The sequence below is a fragment of the Acipenser ruthenus genome, chromosome 31 (assembly GCF_902713425.1).
Source record: "Acipenser ruthenus chromosome 31, fAciRut3.2 maternal haplotype, whole genome shotgun sequence".
Lineage (NCBI taxonomy): Eukaryota > Metazoa > Chordata > Actinopteri > Acipenseriformes > Acipenseridae > Acipenser > Acipenser ruthenus.
Genome location: NC_081219.1, coordinates 13,107,501 through 13,123,047, shown reverse-complemented (window position 1 = coordinate 13,123,047; position 15,547 = coordinate 13,107,501). Strand labels below are relative to the sequence as shown.

The 15,547-nt window shown below is 44.2% G+C and overlaps 1 protein-coding gene across 1 annotated transcript in view; it reads left to right on the top strand.

Annotated features, from left to right (window-relative positions):
* Positions 1–4,805, top strand: part of LOC117396840 (argininosuccinate synthase-like) — a 36,078-nt gene extending 31,273 nt beyond the window's left edge. The window contains exons 13-15 of the mRNA XM_034909054.2: positions 792–948; positions 4,092–4,157; positions 4,648–4,805. Coding sequence (XP_034764945.1) covers positions 792–948; positions 4,092–4,157; positions 4,648–4,696 — 272 coding nt within the window. The 3' untranslated portion in view covers positions 4,697–4,805. The remainder of the gene's footprint in view (positions 1–791; positions 949–4,091; positions 4,158–4,647) is intronic.
* The last annotated feature ends 10,742 nt before the right edge of the window (positions 4,806–15,547 follow it).

Genomic DNA, 15,547 nt, shown 5'->3' with positions numbered 1-15,547 from the left:
GTGAAAAAAACATTGCAACTGTACCTACAACAAATATACATGGGGCAATTAAGAGAAGACAACACTGTCGTATATCGATGGAGGTAAAGGGCTTTTACAAAAAGACACTTGCAATTCCCTCCCCCCCCCCCCGGGGTGGTACTTTTTTCTTTTTTAAACGGACAGCTTGCAAGGTGAATAACAGTTGTCCTAGTGGACAGATGTGCTGAGAAATGAGATCCCACTGGCTCTGTAGTCTGGACGGTAGGGTTACTGGCAGGCAGGGCTGGGTAAGCACTACCTGTAACAGGCAGGCACAGGCTTGTGTGGGAGCATATGGAGCTGATTCACTAAGCTGATAAGAGGAGGAGGAGGCGGCGATGGGAGGGAGGAGGTGAGGCTCCCTCGTGGGCCAGCAGAATGGATATCTGGGAGAGTATCCCATTGCCTCATTCTTTTAAACCTTAAACTTCAGCTGTATTGACGTGTTTGTGCTAAAAGTGGTTGTGTCGTTAAGTTGCTGTACGGCAGATAATTCTGCTTATGAAATCTATAAACGGAAAAGTTTGTGTCTTCATACAAGGGGGAGAGGGCGTGATACTGTGGAGTTTATCATGAATGAATTGGAAATCAAAATTGGATATTGGCCGCTTTACAGATGAATTCTATCTGAAAGCAGATTGTATTTTTCTAGTAATATAAAACGTTCTCAAAAGAGTCGCAGTGTTTTTATAGTTTTAATAAAAACCCTTCTAGCATGACCCTGTTTTTTAATGCTCCTTTTCCTTCCTTGTTGTCTCCGCCATGTGCAGGTTTCTGGTACAGCCCGGAGTGCGAGTTTGTCCGCCACTGTATCGCAACATCCCAGGAGAGTGTGGAAGGGAAGGTTCAGCTCTCAGTGTTCAAGGGGCAGGTGTACATCCTGGGCAGGGAGTCCCCCAAATCCCTGTACAACGAGGAGCTGGTCAGGTGAGACTCCTGCCACAGCCAGGGGCTGGGCAAGCATGCACCTTAACCGCTGTGCAAAACAGCCAGGCTCTCCATGTGTGGTTGTAGAGCTTTTAACCTTGATGTCAAGGGTCGGAAGTCACAACGGCAGTGCTTCACACAACAGTAGGCTCAGGCAGCAAAGTGTCCCATGTATAATGTAATGGATTCATCACAGCCCTCACTGGCACAGGTGGTCCCAGTAACACAGGTGGTCTTAACCATATGGGGTGCATTGTATGTCTTAAGATTCTATTTCCAAAAGCTCAGTGCCAAAGTAAGAAGCAAACTGACATCCTGGGCTGCAGTTAACGCCAGTTAACACTCGTTGTCTGGACTCTGCTGTCCCTTTTAAAGAGTCTTGAACCAATGTTTTCTATTATCATGAATGTATTTACATGCATGTTATTGCATTAACAATAATTTGTTCATATCCTCTCCTGTCATTGCATGTACAGTTGCGCCATGTGAAGTTTACTATGTATGCTCCTATAAATCGATGCAGATGTGTTTTAAAAACTAATCATCTTCTTGTATTATAACTAAAGGAGAAACATATATATATATAATATATAATACTAGAATAAATAATGTCTTTTTAAGCATAGGACATGGAGGGTAAAGCACAGGTGAGGCTGTATGTAGCTTACCGGGTCATGTTCTAGCAGCTAACACTGAGCTCCTTCGAGAAACAATGAGAGAGTGCCATGTGCTGGTCCGAACTGCAGCTTCCTCTGTAACGCAAGAGGAGCGTTTCAGGGGAGGTATTGTCTCCATGCTGCTTAAGAGAGATGAAAGTGAGACCTCTCACCTTTTCAACACGCAGTTTAACGCACCGTTCTGCGTTCTGCATATCCCATTGCATCCCGTTTGCTTGGGAGGAAGTAGCTGCTTTATGATCATTGCACCGTTACGAAATGCACTGTTCAAATCCCATTACACTCCACGGTGTATCATGATGGTTGCATACAGGGGAAGGGATTTGTATCTGCGCTATCCAATTTTTCACACAGTTCTGGAAGCGTCTTTCTCATTGGCATATCCCCTTTCTCAGAGCTGTTGCGTTTTGGCTGTAGGTGTCTGCCTGCATTTTCCTGTTTTCATCATAGCGTGAAGATGGAATTTGATCATCTTTTTAAAGATCGTATTGGGGAATTAGAACCGCCTGGCAATGCTTCTCCCTCAGTCCTCCTTCACAAATAGCTCCAGGTCTGATTTATTCTGTTCCGAGATCTCCTCTGCGTGCTGCTGATCGAGTTTGAACCGCACATGGTTTTACTGTGGGGTTTGTACATTGTAACTGTGTTATTATACATTGCAATTGCCTCTTTTGATTGTTTTCCGGGACCCCCTTGTAAACGAGGCCTCGGTCTCAGGGGGTAAATCTCCTGGTTATAAACAACTAAATCAATCTGTAGCTTAAAGCCAGTCGGCATTTGAAATCACTAAAGGGAAAAGCCTGAAGGTCAAAGTGAAGCATGGTCTTGCGTGGGACCCCTTCCTACAGGACTCTGAATACCCAGTGACACCAGCTCTCCAGTGGCTGCTGAACTTCTTTCCATGTATCACTAATCCGCCTCGGTGTAACGTGGCATTAACATAACTATGGATCAGCTTTTCAGGCAGCGGCCCGTGTTTATCGCATGTTTATTTTCCCTGCACAGCTGTCTTCATTACAAGCTTTGCTGATCAATAGGGGGCTATTAGGGGAGTAAACGAAAGGGAGAAATCTGACAAACCGATCAATAGCTTTTAACAACGGGGTAGTTTACTGGAGGGAGGGAGGTGGGGAGGCTTGCTTTCCTAGAGTGCTACAGGTGCTATTCCTGATGGGATCAGAGCTTCCTCGTGCTACCAAGCATGGGAAAAGGAGACGCACAGAGTCGTGCTGCGATCGACTGTCCTGGCCCTGTTAGGGTTAGAAGAAGAGGTGGTGGTTCTTTCTGAACTGGTCCATGTGTCACATGTATACTCGCTGTTCTCCATTAGCCTGATCAGGTGAAATCTGGTAACTGAAAAGGCCTTTTTAGTGTTTAAACCAACAGAAGAGGTTTTATTTTCCTCTCAAATATTGAGCGTTTTTTTTTTTTGGTTTGGAAAAATTTCAGACACGTCTGTTCCAGTAACGAGACGGGCCCCTTTTCTTTTAAATAAAAAAAAAATTTGATATTCTGCAAACTGTTTTGCTTGTGCAGTGAATGGGCAGCATTGATTTGGTTCTTGAGCGGTCCCAATATGTGCACTTCCCCTCACTCAGTAAGTCTGCGTGCCATTTTTTTTTTATTTTGGAGAAGAGAGAAGGGGAGACATGGACTGCAGCGTCTGTGTCTGGCGAGCGTTGTCTTGCTGAGTTTCCTCTTCTTCTCTCCCCCTCTGTTTTTTGTTCTTTCTTTTAATTTCTCCACCGCTGCTTTCTAAAGGGTTTGAGTGACGGCGTCACATTAGCAGCTGAGATGCCTGCGCGAGGTAGCGGACAGTGGAAGTGCTTTGACACAGTAGGTAGAAAGTACCCTAATTATAGAGAAGAGGAGGCACGCTGGAGGAGAGAGAAAGAAAGAAGAGAAAAGCATCGGTGATGCACAAAAATAAAAGCACAGGGTTTATAAAAAAAAAAAACAGAGAGGGGGGGGTGATCAGGAGGAGATTATTGTAAACTCATTGAAATTTTTTTCCTAAAGTCCGTGCAGCCTGGCGATCAGCACGGATCAGTACCGCGCCGTTTCTCTTGCAATACATATATTGACCGGTGATGACCTCATCAAGCACGCCTTCGTTTGTTTGTTTTTTCATAGCCAGGGGAAGTAAACACTTTGTTTAAGGCTTTAGATTGAAACTCTGCGGCACTGAATTGTCCCACTAGGCAGATCACATAATGAGTGCGTCCAATTAAACCTGGATTTATAAAATGTATGCGTAATACAGTAAGTATCTTGTGTGTGTGTGTGTGTGTGTGTGTGTGTGTGTGTGTGTATATAACATACCTTTGTCAAGGCAGGCTTTGGATGCCATGGTAACTACACTGATGTATTTCTATGTTAATCTATTAATGTGCTCGTGATGTCATTGACTACATAGCACATTCTGGTATAGTTATATTTATATATATATATTTTTTTTACTTGTAGCATGAACGTGCAAGGAGATTATGACCCATGCGATGCATCAGGATTCATCAAAATCAACTCCCTCAGGTTAGTAATTTTATTAGATCAGTGGCTCTGAGGGGAAGCTCAAACCTCAGGTGTTCCTTGAGCTTAACGGTGTTGCAGAAAGCTGTTTCACACATCTATGAGTCAATCCCCTAGCTCCGGGAAATGCATCCTTAAAGCAGCACCTCATGCAGCCAGCCCCTGCACTGTGTAACTTACTCGCTGGAGATTTTCCAGCATCAGCGAGGCCTGCCTCATTATGCAAACTCTTCTGAGAGCCTACAGATGGTGCATTGCACTGTAATGGTGACAACAGCCCCAGGAAGCCTAGCTTAAAAGGTTAAAGCAGCAGTAACCTTCAGTGTGCCAGGGTGTGCCGACAGGACTGCCTTGAGTATATTGTCACCCGGGTGGCTGTTTAATCGCATCAGTCCGGTAGAGATACAAACACAGCTTTTTTTTTTTTGTTTACTCTGAAGTGCTTGAGTTCAGAATAATTCTTGGTATTTTTTTTTTTTTCTTTTTCTTGCAGACTGAAAGAATTCCACCGTCTGCAGAGCAAAGCTGGAAAGCAGCAGTAAAAAGCAATGCCGTGGCTTTGACCGTCCTTGGCAACAGAATTGTTTTGTGCAAAGTAGGAAATCAATTGATGTCTTTGTAAAAAATAAATAAAAGAAATATAACACACAATGTGTTTTATCAATTTTTTGTGTTTAAGTGAATTCCAAGGACAAACTTCCATCAGCAGGTAAAAAAGGCTTATATATATAAAAAAGGAACCATTCCATTCATCTGCCATCCTTTCTTGGTCGCAGTGTTATAAAAGAAAACATCTCAAAATAACACCCAACATCCCTTGAGATTTTTTTCTTATTTTTAGCCATTATTCAATAAACAAGTACAAAAAAAATGAATATCACTTCATTGTTTTGGAGCAGTGCATTTAAATACATTTCTTTGTTTCTGTGTGCTCGTTCAGCCAGTAATGAATAGACATTAAAAGGAAGTCGCATAGCCAGTGCTGTCACGTGAACTGTCACACGTGAACAACGCATCCTGATTGGCCAGTCAGGAATGATCTCCCGCACAGGGAGCGCTGTTCACCCCCCACGAGTCCCGAACTGCAGCCTTGCTCGGCAATGCTTGTGACTGGACAGTGGAGGATGAAGAAATCTGAACTGGGAGTTCACTGTTCACAGTACTGGAGAAAATGGTGCAACTGGTTGATTCACTGCACTTGACAGCGAGGCTAAACTAAAGCTTTAAATACTATACCTGGTCATTCAGTTGATAGTGAAGGACCAGCCCATTGTAATCACAGTGACAATAGTAAACGGAGTCACAAAGTGTGCATTTTACATCAGGTGGTGCTCCTGGGTTTTTTTTCCCCCATGTTTATCCCTACTGGCATATTTGACGCATCTGAAATCCCTAGAAACAGCAATCGTGTTAAAAAAATTATAGGAATATAAATAAAAACGGTTTGGATACGCAGTTGAAATTGTCACTCTGGATGTTAAGTCAGCAAATGATTTGGATGCAAATTAACACGGGAGGATTCAAGCACAGGTATGTAATTCAAATAATGAAGTGTACATGGGGTGCTCAGTTCAAAGGCCCCTTGGTGTCTGTCGCAGGGGGATGGTATCCTCTACTCCCTGGTGCGTCTGAGAGGGCTGCCGCTGTGCCTCGTTCTTAACCCTACGTGTGCTGATCGGTGGGGGGGGCGGGGGTCACGGCGGGTCGATATGCAATTTCCGACAAGCCCTAGTGGAAGTGATGGGTCTATTTGAGAGGAGGAATGGCTCCTGTCTTGTGGAAAGAAAGACTAATCTGGTGCAGATGTGCATCTTGTCTGATCACATGACCCCTGCGGGCAGAGAGAGAAGAGGAGGGCGGGGGGGGGGGGCTGTCTTGGTTATAGAAAGAGAACACCAGATAGGGTTAAGGTGTGTAAGTTTTCATATTTCTTTGGACGAGAACGTTCTGCCCTCAGTCTCAGGCTGGCTGTAGATGTATCCAGCACAGTGGTACTCGACTTACCCTGCAGATCCAATCCAGACCTGGTCTTCACTCCAAGCAGGTCCTAAATGAGTTAACTGCCTCTTAGTAGCTTCAATTAACTTCATTAGAACCTGCTTGGAGTAAAAAACCTGGACTGCACTGAATCTCGAGAGCCAGAGTTGAGTACCTGAACTCTGCTGTATTTCTGACATCCACTAAGGGGCAGAGTGCTGCAGGGGGGCAGGTTAATGGTGACGCTCTGCATGAAGAGACACCTGTCTGAGAGGTCATATATTAGGGGCCACTTTAAGTTCTTTTAAAGCTTCTAAAAAGTAATCGGGATGCAAGGATCGAAAAAAACGCCAAGTTATTCGAATCGACAACAAGGGTGATGCATTGTAAAGCTCGCTCGTATATCTCAGACCCTCCCGAGCTGCTGTTTCAAACTCGAGATGCGAGTTGTGTTGTGTCACGGGGGAAGACATTCGCAGGATCTAAGAGGCAGCCACCTGTCCTGCTTGGAATTAAAACAGCCCAGAAGCACCCTGCTGACACTAATTCACTTCTGTGGTTCATCCCGTGATATTCAATTACACCGCAATCTCCCCGGGCCAATATAGAATGCAGAGGCCTTCCTATTAACAGAAGAGCTCGGCAGTAAGAGAATTGGATTTTTTTTTTATAAACGGGCATAAAAAAAACGATTAAAATAAGCATGCAAAATAACTGCGTTATTTACCATATAGCAAGTTATCTTAAAAGAAAGAAACTCAACACTCGGGTCTAATGGATTTAATCAAATATTTTAAACGGAGATATCAAACAAAATCACAGGAAATGTGAACAAAAATACAGATCAAAGAATCACACTGTCAAAATGAAAACATTACAAAGTTAGTATCGGGTATGACCTCCCTGAGCATTAACACAATCCTGGCAGCGTTGACGCATAGACCTGATCAGCCTCTGGAGAGACTGCTGTGGGATGTTCCGCCACTCTTCCTGTGCAGCTGCAGCCAGCTGGCGATGGTTGGCTGGTCACGGTTGTCTCCTGTGGATGGCACAGGCGATTTGGTCCCGCAGATGTTCAATTGGACAGGTCTCCACTTGGACTCCACTTCCACAACACAAGAGCACAAGACAAACAGAACTGCCGGACTGTGGATCAATATTTCTATTAAATAAAGATCCTTGACCCGTATCAATTATCCAGCCTTTACGAAGTTCCAAAGGCTCTCTCTGGGGGATTGGACAAAAAAGAAAAAGCCAAAGTTAGAGCCAGAGCTGCTCCTAATTTCCCCTTTTCTTTTCTACCCCTAACCCTCACATCCCATTATAAGGAGGGAGAGAATCAGAGTTATTGCTCTACTGTTGCCCGGAAGGAAATTTGAGAAGCAGAGATTGGATGAAAAAAAAATGCTCTATAAGTATCGAGAGGCTTTGTTTAAATAGGCTGTCCCATACGAGACTGGTTCACATTTAACTCAAACTGCATCCCTAACATACACAAGCTGCATCTCCCTGTTCAAAGCTAACAGAGAGAGCTTCCCTGAATGAATTAGGAGCAGTGATCAGTGAAGCATGAACTCCAGATCAATTTAAACATCTTAATGAGCGTCATCCTGACAGCCCAGGTTACTCCTTATTGACAGTGTTAAGGCAGGTCTTTCTACCCCCCCCCCCCCCCCCCCCCGATCATACACAAAAGGCAAAAGGAAATAATAATAACACCATTCAATTGTAAAGGGAAGGCACCTCGGTGGAAAACATATTAGGTTAATTACATTGACACACAGAGAAAGAAGATGACATTTCGCCTGGAGGTAAAGAGATCAAACTTAAAAGCACAGAGTGTTCTTTTATTTTTTAACATGAGGAGAAGCAGCCATCTGGTCACTCAATACCAATGGTCAGTGCCCCCCCCCACCCCAAAAACCAAGGGCCTTTTTAAAAAGAAAACATTCAAAAAGAACAATGACCCAAAGACAATGGGGAGGGGAAGGGCAATTAGCAACTGGAGATGTTAAAGGGACTTGGACAGGGAACCTCATTGTTGGGCTCCTGTAACCCAAGACCCCTCAGAGCTGTTCCTAAAGCCTGAGTTTAGCCAGGAGTGAAACTGCAGCCCCCTGTTTACCTGGCCCAGCTGTGGAGGGGAAGCCCAACAAAAGGATCCTTTCTCCAGGGAGGTAGGGGGGGGGAGGTCAAGCTGAAAAGTGATTCACTTGCACAGGTCAAGGGTTTACATCATTAACGAGCTTCCCATCCCAGGTTGTCAGGCGGGGGTGTATTAAATCACCGCTGGAGAGATTCGGATAGAGATTGGAAGATAATGAAATACCTGCCTGTGTGCAAACCGTCATCAGATAGTTAGAACCAGAGTGCTTGCACACACACACACACACACAAAGGGCCCTCGTGATCTCTGCATTGTAGGTGGACAGCAGGGCATGGAGATTAAACGTGGTTTGTTAGGAACTGATCGGATTCTTCCCACATTAACCTTTTCATGCATGAAATACGGAAAACTGTAGTTTTTGGACACATCATAAATATTTTTTCATTGAAAATCTGTTTCAGTTTTTTTTTTCATTGCTTTATAAGGGAGGAACAGTGGCATGTTCATGATCACAGCATAAGGGTTCACAATTTGAGTCGGAGAGCCGCTGACTTCTTTCTTTTCATTCTCGTCGACTTCTGTACTGTGGTTAGATGGCAAACCTTGTGAGATGAATAAAACTACTGTAACGCAACGACAGGAAGTCCCTCGCCCTGTTCACACTGTCTAAATAATGCAGAATTCTTCTGCCCGCATTGATCATGAGTTATTTAGGCAGCATTACAGCAAGGGCTCTGAATAGCTTATTTGCCATTGTACTTCAAAATGGGACCCGATCTTGTAAAAATCAAGTTACAGCTTAGTTAATCTCGATACCCCAATTCAATAATAGTTTGGCGGTTCTCCATTCACCAGGTAAGCCTGTGTTCACAGCTTCCCCGAGAGCCTAGCACTACCTCAGTCCCATCTCCCTTCTCTCATCTCCCTCACCCCTCACTGCTAGGGACTGGGTGTACAACTCAACATTAAAAGGATGAACAATTGGCCATAGATACCTTAAGATGTAGGAAGCTCATACAGGTTAAAAAAAATAAATAACTGCGGGTTGAGGCTGTCTTTGTCAGGGGGGGATAACAGCCTGGCCTTGACCCGTTGACCCCCCTCTGAAAGGGGCTGTGTTGGGGGCCGAGCGTTATCTGGCCGGGCGATCAAACCCCCCCGGGACCCCTTGACATTCCCTTGCTCTGACTGGTTGTGCTGATGCGATGCGTATCACTCTCCTCTCTCACTCTGCTTTCACCTGGTCACTTGGTCGCAGTTCAAGCCTTTTATCTCACATCATTGTTTGAAAGCCATTGTACCGTGTCCCCCCCCCCATTCCTATATCATAAACCCGATGCTCATTGGGCTGATAGTACTGTGCGTGACATTACTGTGCAGTCTATAGAAAACTTACTGCATATGCTTTGCACTATAAATGCAGCAAACAGTATGATTCTAGCGAGGTTCAGCTGCAGGTTCTATTGTGTGTTACTCACACATTAATGGCTGTTGCGTTTGCCTAGTGCAGTCACTCTAGATTATTATTATTATTATTATTCATTTCTTAGCCGACGCCCTTATCCAGGGCGACTTACAATTGTTACAAGATATCACATTATTTTTACATACAATTACCCATTTATACAGTTGGGTTTTTACTGGAGCAATCTAGGTAAAGTACCTTGCTCAAGGGTACAGCAGCAGTGTCCTCCAGCTGGGATTGAACCCACAACCCTCCGGTCAAGAGTCCAGAGCCCTAGCCACTATAAAATATGATTATTATTATTAGTATTATTAGATTCCTACACATTACTAGCTCATTTTTCTCCCAGCTGCTCTGATCATTGTGCATTTGAACTTTTTACTAAGACACTTTGAAAAGTCTGTAAAGGTACAGCACAATAGTAAACTCACCAGAGCAATAATGCATTACAAAATAAGATACTCAATCAATCACTAGAAATACTTCATGAACAAAATAAGTCATTGATAAACTGATCACTCACTGGTTGAATAATTAGCGACTTATTAAGCTGTGGTTATAAGCCCGGGTATTACAGTATGACAACAGAAAATGCTCCTCTCCCTCTGCCTCCCTGTGTCTCCCTGCCTCTCTGCCTCCCTGCCTCCCTGCCTCCCTGCCTGCCTCCCTGCCTCTGTTGTGGTACAGTAGCTTAAATAAAAGATGCCCGCAGCGATGACCTGGGCCATGTTAAATAGTTTGTTTTTTTCTTTGCCTCTTCTGTAAATTAAATCCTAAAACACCTCCTTCAATAAAACCTTGAGGAGTAACCGCTGGTCGGGGTCACGCAGCCCAGGGGAGATCACGTCAGACTGTGCAGGGCTCAGGGCTCTCCCTCTCCCCCTCTCCCCCTCTCCCCCCCTCTCTCTCTCCTCCATTAGCCAGCTCTTAGCAGGGGCTCTGGGGGTCTGCAGGTCAAACGGGTGATTTAGGACCATGTCGGTTCTGTGGGTTAGAGGGGGGCCCGGCACAGGATACACAGCCTTGGCTTTTTAATACATTCACAGCTTAAAGACCTCTGTGCCGGTGCTGCTCCCTAGTTATGAAGGCTCTCAACCAGCTGCATCAAAAAAGCACTAAAAGAGAGGCTGGATGCCAGAGCTACTTCTCCTGAACCCTGTCTCTCCAATCGGGCTCATTTCTGTGCCACAGCATGATCGGACTTCGTTTTCTCATCGTTTACCCTTTTACGCTTCGTTAGAAACCACACCCTTGCTGGCTGTCCAGTTTGTTTACGCACTCCCTCAGAGTGTGACCTAGGAGTGCCGTGAGGTTCCAGCATGATTCCCAACGCCACGCGTTAACAGATGCTGGAGCTTGAGGGTTAATGAGTCTGGGAGGAGGATGCAAGCAGAACAAACATTTTAAGACATCGTATCGAACGACGCCTTTGCCAGTGGCTAGCTGTGTCTGCTGTTTAACTGGCCTGGGAGTTATTCATCTTTAAAAGGTATTTTAACTCACGAGGTTCATAAAGGTGATTATGTATTCAACTACATGAAGCGTTACAGTGCGTTTTGGTGGGTATATAATTAGGTGAGACAAATACAAAGGAACACAGGTCAAGTTTGATGGAGAGGAAAGGGTTAAGTCTGACCGGGGCAGTGAAGGATGTTAATGGTTTATAAAAAGGAAGATGATGCAATATTGACATTGATGCTTAAAAGATCACGGAGATAGGACGCTGTCAAATCTGCTCTGAATGATTCATCTGCTTGGGTGTAAAGCAAGACTGGGGGGAATAAAATTAGTGATCAGTTGGTTGTTTTACATTGAAAACATGTAATGGGTAATTGGCCCAGCGCTAGATGCAGCAGGACAATATCAGACCAATCCTGGCTCTGGCATTTTAAGAGGGTAAAAACAGTATTGTCTATTTAATTAAAGGAAGACAAACACATATTGTGTGTGTGTGTGTGAGCGTTGAATCCCTTGCTGTTGATTGTCGAGACTTGATGGCAGTGCCTGTCTTGAAAGGATCTCGTTTCTAGTTTCTAGAACACAGATGGCTGGGTTCAGGGGCCAGCAATAAAATATTGATGCAAAAATAGAAATATTTTGCCTTCTGCTTAATGGTGCGCATCCACGCAGGTTACAAGTTTAATGACTTATTTTCATGCCCCTCTTCTCCTGTTTCACACGTCTGCTTGATTATTAACGGCATGCATGTATTATAGAAGGATATGCATTGAGGGGCTGTCTCAGGGGACTCAATTCAAACTACAGTATGCATCACAACACCTCAAGATGTGTCACTTATATCCTTTCTATACCTGTCTGCAGGAAAAGGGTGTGAGAATTTTTCAGTAATAGGTGCTATAAAAACTATAGGCACTCATGTGTGAAAATGTTACTCTGCTTTGTGCTTTAGTTAGGCATCTTAAACAACTTCTAAAAAGTCTCCTGCGTTTTATCATTTGTGGCTCTGTGTTCCTTTTCTCTTGCTATTTTAAATGAACTGCATGTGCGGCCTGTTAGAGTCATCAATTTAAATTAGGCAATCACTGATTTGCCTATTTGTGACACTTTTCCTAGATTTTCAGTTCCAGTGGTTTGATTTCATCCTCACAGCAAATAAAACCTACAGAAGCAAGGGGTGGGTTCTCATACATTTGCACACTGCTGTATTTACAACATTGAGAGATTGACTTTGTTATTTTGTTATATATATATATATATAAATGCACTTCCCAATGTATAGGTGGTCTGCATTTCACTGGCTGGCAAATCACAGCTACAAAATTCCAGAAAGTGACAACCATCTGAAGCCTGATTCAGGGTTTGATATTTGTCCCCTCACACCACACGCACACGCACACGCACACGTACACACACGCACACACACGGTATATATTATGTTAAATCACCAGGCATGTTAATGATTTTATGAAGAGTACCACACAATCATTAACATATGGATCTGTCTATCACAGTTCATTATTAGCTGTCTGATATTTGGCTTGCCTATTAAGCTTCTTGCACCTCTTTAATCTATTTCAGCTTGCATACAAGCATACGCAAAAATGAATTCTAAAAAAATGGATTATTCTAATCTATGAACTGCCTACCACGCGCGTTTCCTAATGAATTCCCCTGATCGTTCCATTCAAGGCATCTATTCAGTTTAAACCCTCCATCTGCATTACTTCATCGTTGCCAGCAGGCTTCAGAGTGTCTGCAGAGTGAGTGGGTGGTGCCCCTTCTCCCCTCCATTAGCTGTGAAAGACCTTTTTTGTGCACCCTCTGCTAATGCCACTCAAGGCCGCCAATCTTACATTTGCCTGCACAAAAACACCGGGTTGCGGTTGTTCCAGGCACATTGACTTCCATTACATCATCAACTGTGATTCCAAACTGAAAGCCGCTCTGTCTCCCCGCGGCAGCGGCAGATTGCTCACACGGAGACCATTGCAGGATTTTTGTATGTAAAAAAGGATACAATGCCTGTCTCAGGTTTCTTTTTTTTAATGAATCCCTTTGTATATTAAAACAAGCTCATCAAAACTTCCAAAACGCTCAACAGGTAGAACTATATGAAAAGTATCAAAACCGCCGGGCCGTGTTTTCAAAGCTCAGCCTCCATTCTGTCATTTTTTTTAAAGGAGAAAAACAAAAATCAAGTTCATGTTCTGAAATTGCAAAACAGAATGCCTTGAGGGTGCTGAAGAGGATTTGAAATATATACAAAATAGAACTTGGTTGATTGGTTCTAGTTTGGGCAAATTATGCCCCTCTCCTCCCCTCCAGCTCTCAAGACAATCACAGCAAACAGCTTCAGTGCGGCCTGTTTGGAAGGTCTCGGAACATCTCTGGGGTCAAAGTGTCAGCCCTAGCAGAAAGAAGAAAAAATGTATCCAAAAAAAATCTCCCTCTTCCACTCAGCACTTAGACTCCAGCCCCGTGGGCCACGTCCCCCTTGTTTTATACATGAATAAAAACTGCCCAGAAGTTTTTGAAGGCGCACCCGGAGGGCTCTAACCAGCTGTTCCTGTGATCTTGCCAACCCCCCCACACCCCCCCGGGTGGCAGTAATGCAACTCCAGTTAATCTCAATCAATATGTTTTATTATTATTCTTCCCAAACGAGATCTCGTCCCCGGGGCTGGGGGGGGGGAGTTTGTTTGCAAGCTTTGCTCATAAGGGCTTCGATTTGTTTCTCTAATAGGTTCTAAATGGCTGGACCTCATTTGGGGGTCACTGCCTGACAGACCCCTATCCCCCCCACCCTCATCCTCCCTCTGTCCCACAGGAGAATAGCTGCTAACAGACACTGAACAAATGCTGAGTGACTTACTTAGTGTTCCTGTAGAAAAGAGGAGCCTGTTTATTATAGATTGGATTTAACACTGTGGTCTATTTGAGTGATCTAAACACATCTACCGTTTGAGCATTAAAAAGAGCAAAGCCAGGGGCATTACTGTGCTGTTTAAGCACAGTCCTATTCTTTAAATAACATCCACAATGCCAGTATTTATCTGTTAGCGCAAGGACGCGTCTCACAGCCCATCCAAACCAACATTGGTTCACCTGAATATGTGTTTCCAGCAGCAAACAGCTCCATGCATTTTTGCATTTGTGTTATCTTTATGTAATGTATGCGTGTATAATGCTAGTGAATGAGACCTGTGTCTGCAGCCAGTGTTATCGTGTATTTATTGTAGGTGTGACTGGACCTGCCAGAGGATGGTACAAGTTTAAGGTTAGGTTATTCTCTGACACCGTCTACAAGATTGTCAGCACTTCTAAAGTTCCCCTTGTGGTTTGACGATCTCTCAGTTAGATAGTCGCTTCAAGACGAACGGGCCATTCTGCCATTTGCACTACATAAAACAGGCTCATTGCTTAGCCTCTGGCAATATAAACCCAGTGTCTTCGACACGCGCTAATCCCCATTAGCACGGTTCATTAGAGGGATGGGAGCGCTATCGCTGTGAACTGGTGGTCTTGCGTGTTGAGCCGCGTATCTCCTGTTGTGACACGTTTTTCAAAGGTGTGCTGACGTCTTTTAATTAACTGAGCATCGTTTTTCAATATTCGACAACGATCGGATAGTATTGTGCATTGCGGGTTATTACAGATTACAGCTGGAAGCGATCGATAAACCATAATGCTGTACCTGCTGCAACTAGGGCTTTGAAACAGGAACTTCAAGCGAGTCCGAAATGAATGCTTAACAGCCATCCAGTGGGGTGACTCCGTCATTTAACATAACGCTGAACGGCCTGAGTTTGGTGCATGACTTTTCACAGGCTTTGCATTAAAAGAATGAGCAAGTTTGAGCATCCGTTGACTAGCATACTGTACAGCATTCAAATGTATAGAATTCACTTAAGTATGGTGACAGCAGGTCCGATCTGTATCTGTAAAACAAATCTGATCACCTGAATACACCCCACTCTCCGGAATCTGCTTTTTGTTTAAAAGGAATGTAGCAATCGCATATATAAGTGCGTCTTAAAGCATGCGCATGCGCACATCATAGTACAGCGGGTGTATAGGGCTGCCACCTGTCCCGGTTTTGGTGAAGGTGTCCCGGAATTTCAATATGCCGTATACCGGGACACTAAAAGATTCTGGTTTTTAATCTAATCCCGTTTTCAATTTTATGCTTCCACATCCACGTATAAAATGCGTACAGCAACACCGCTATGCCAGCGCCGTACATTGAGCACAAATTAATAAATCGAGATGCGGTTACTGCAATAGACGCGCAATATATGAATTGGATGCATTATCGGAGGATGGGATTTTTGGCTCTGTGCGCAGACCAGCCCTGGCAGACAGGCGGCACGCTAGCACAGCGAG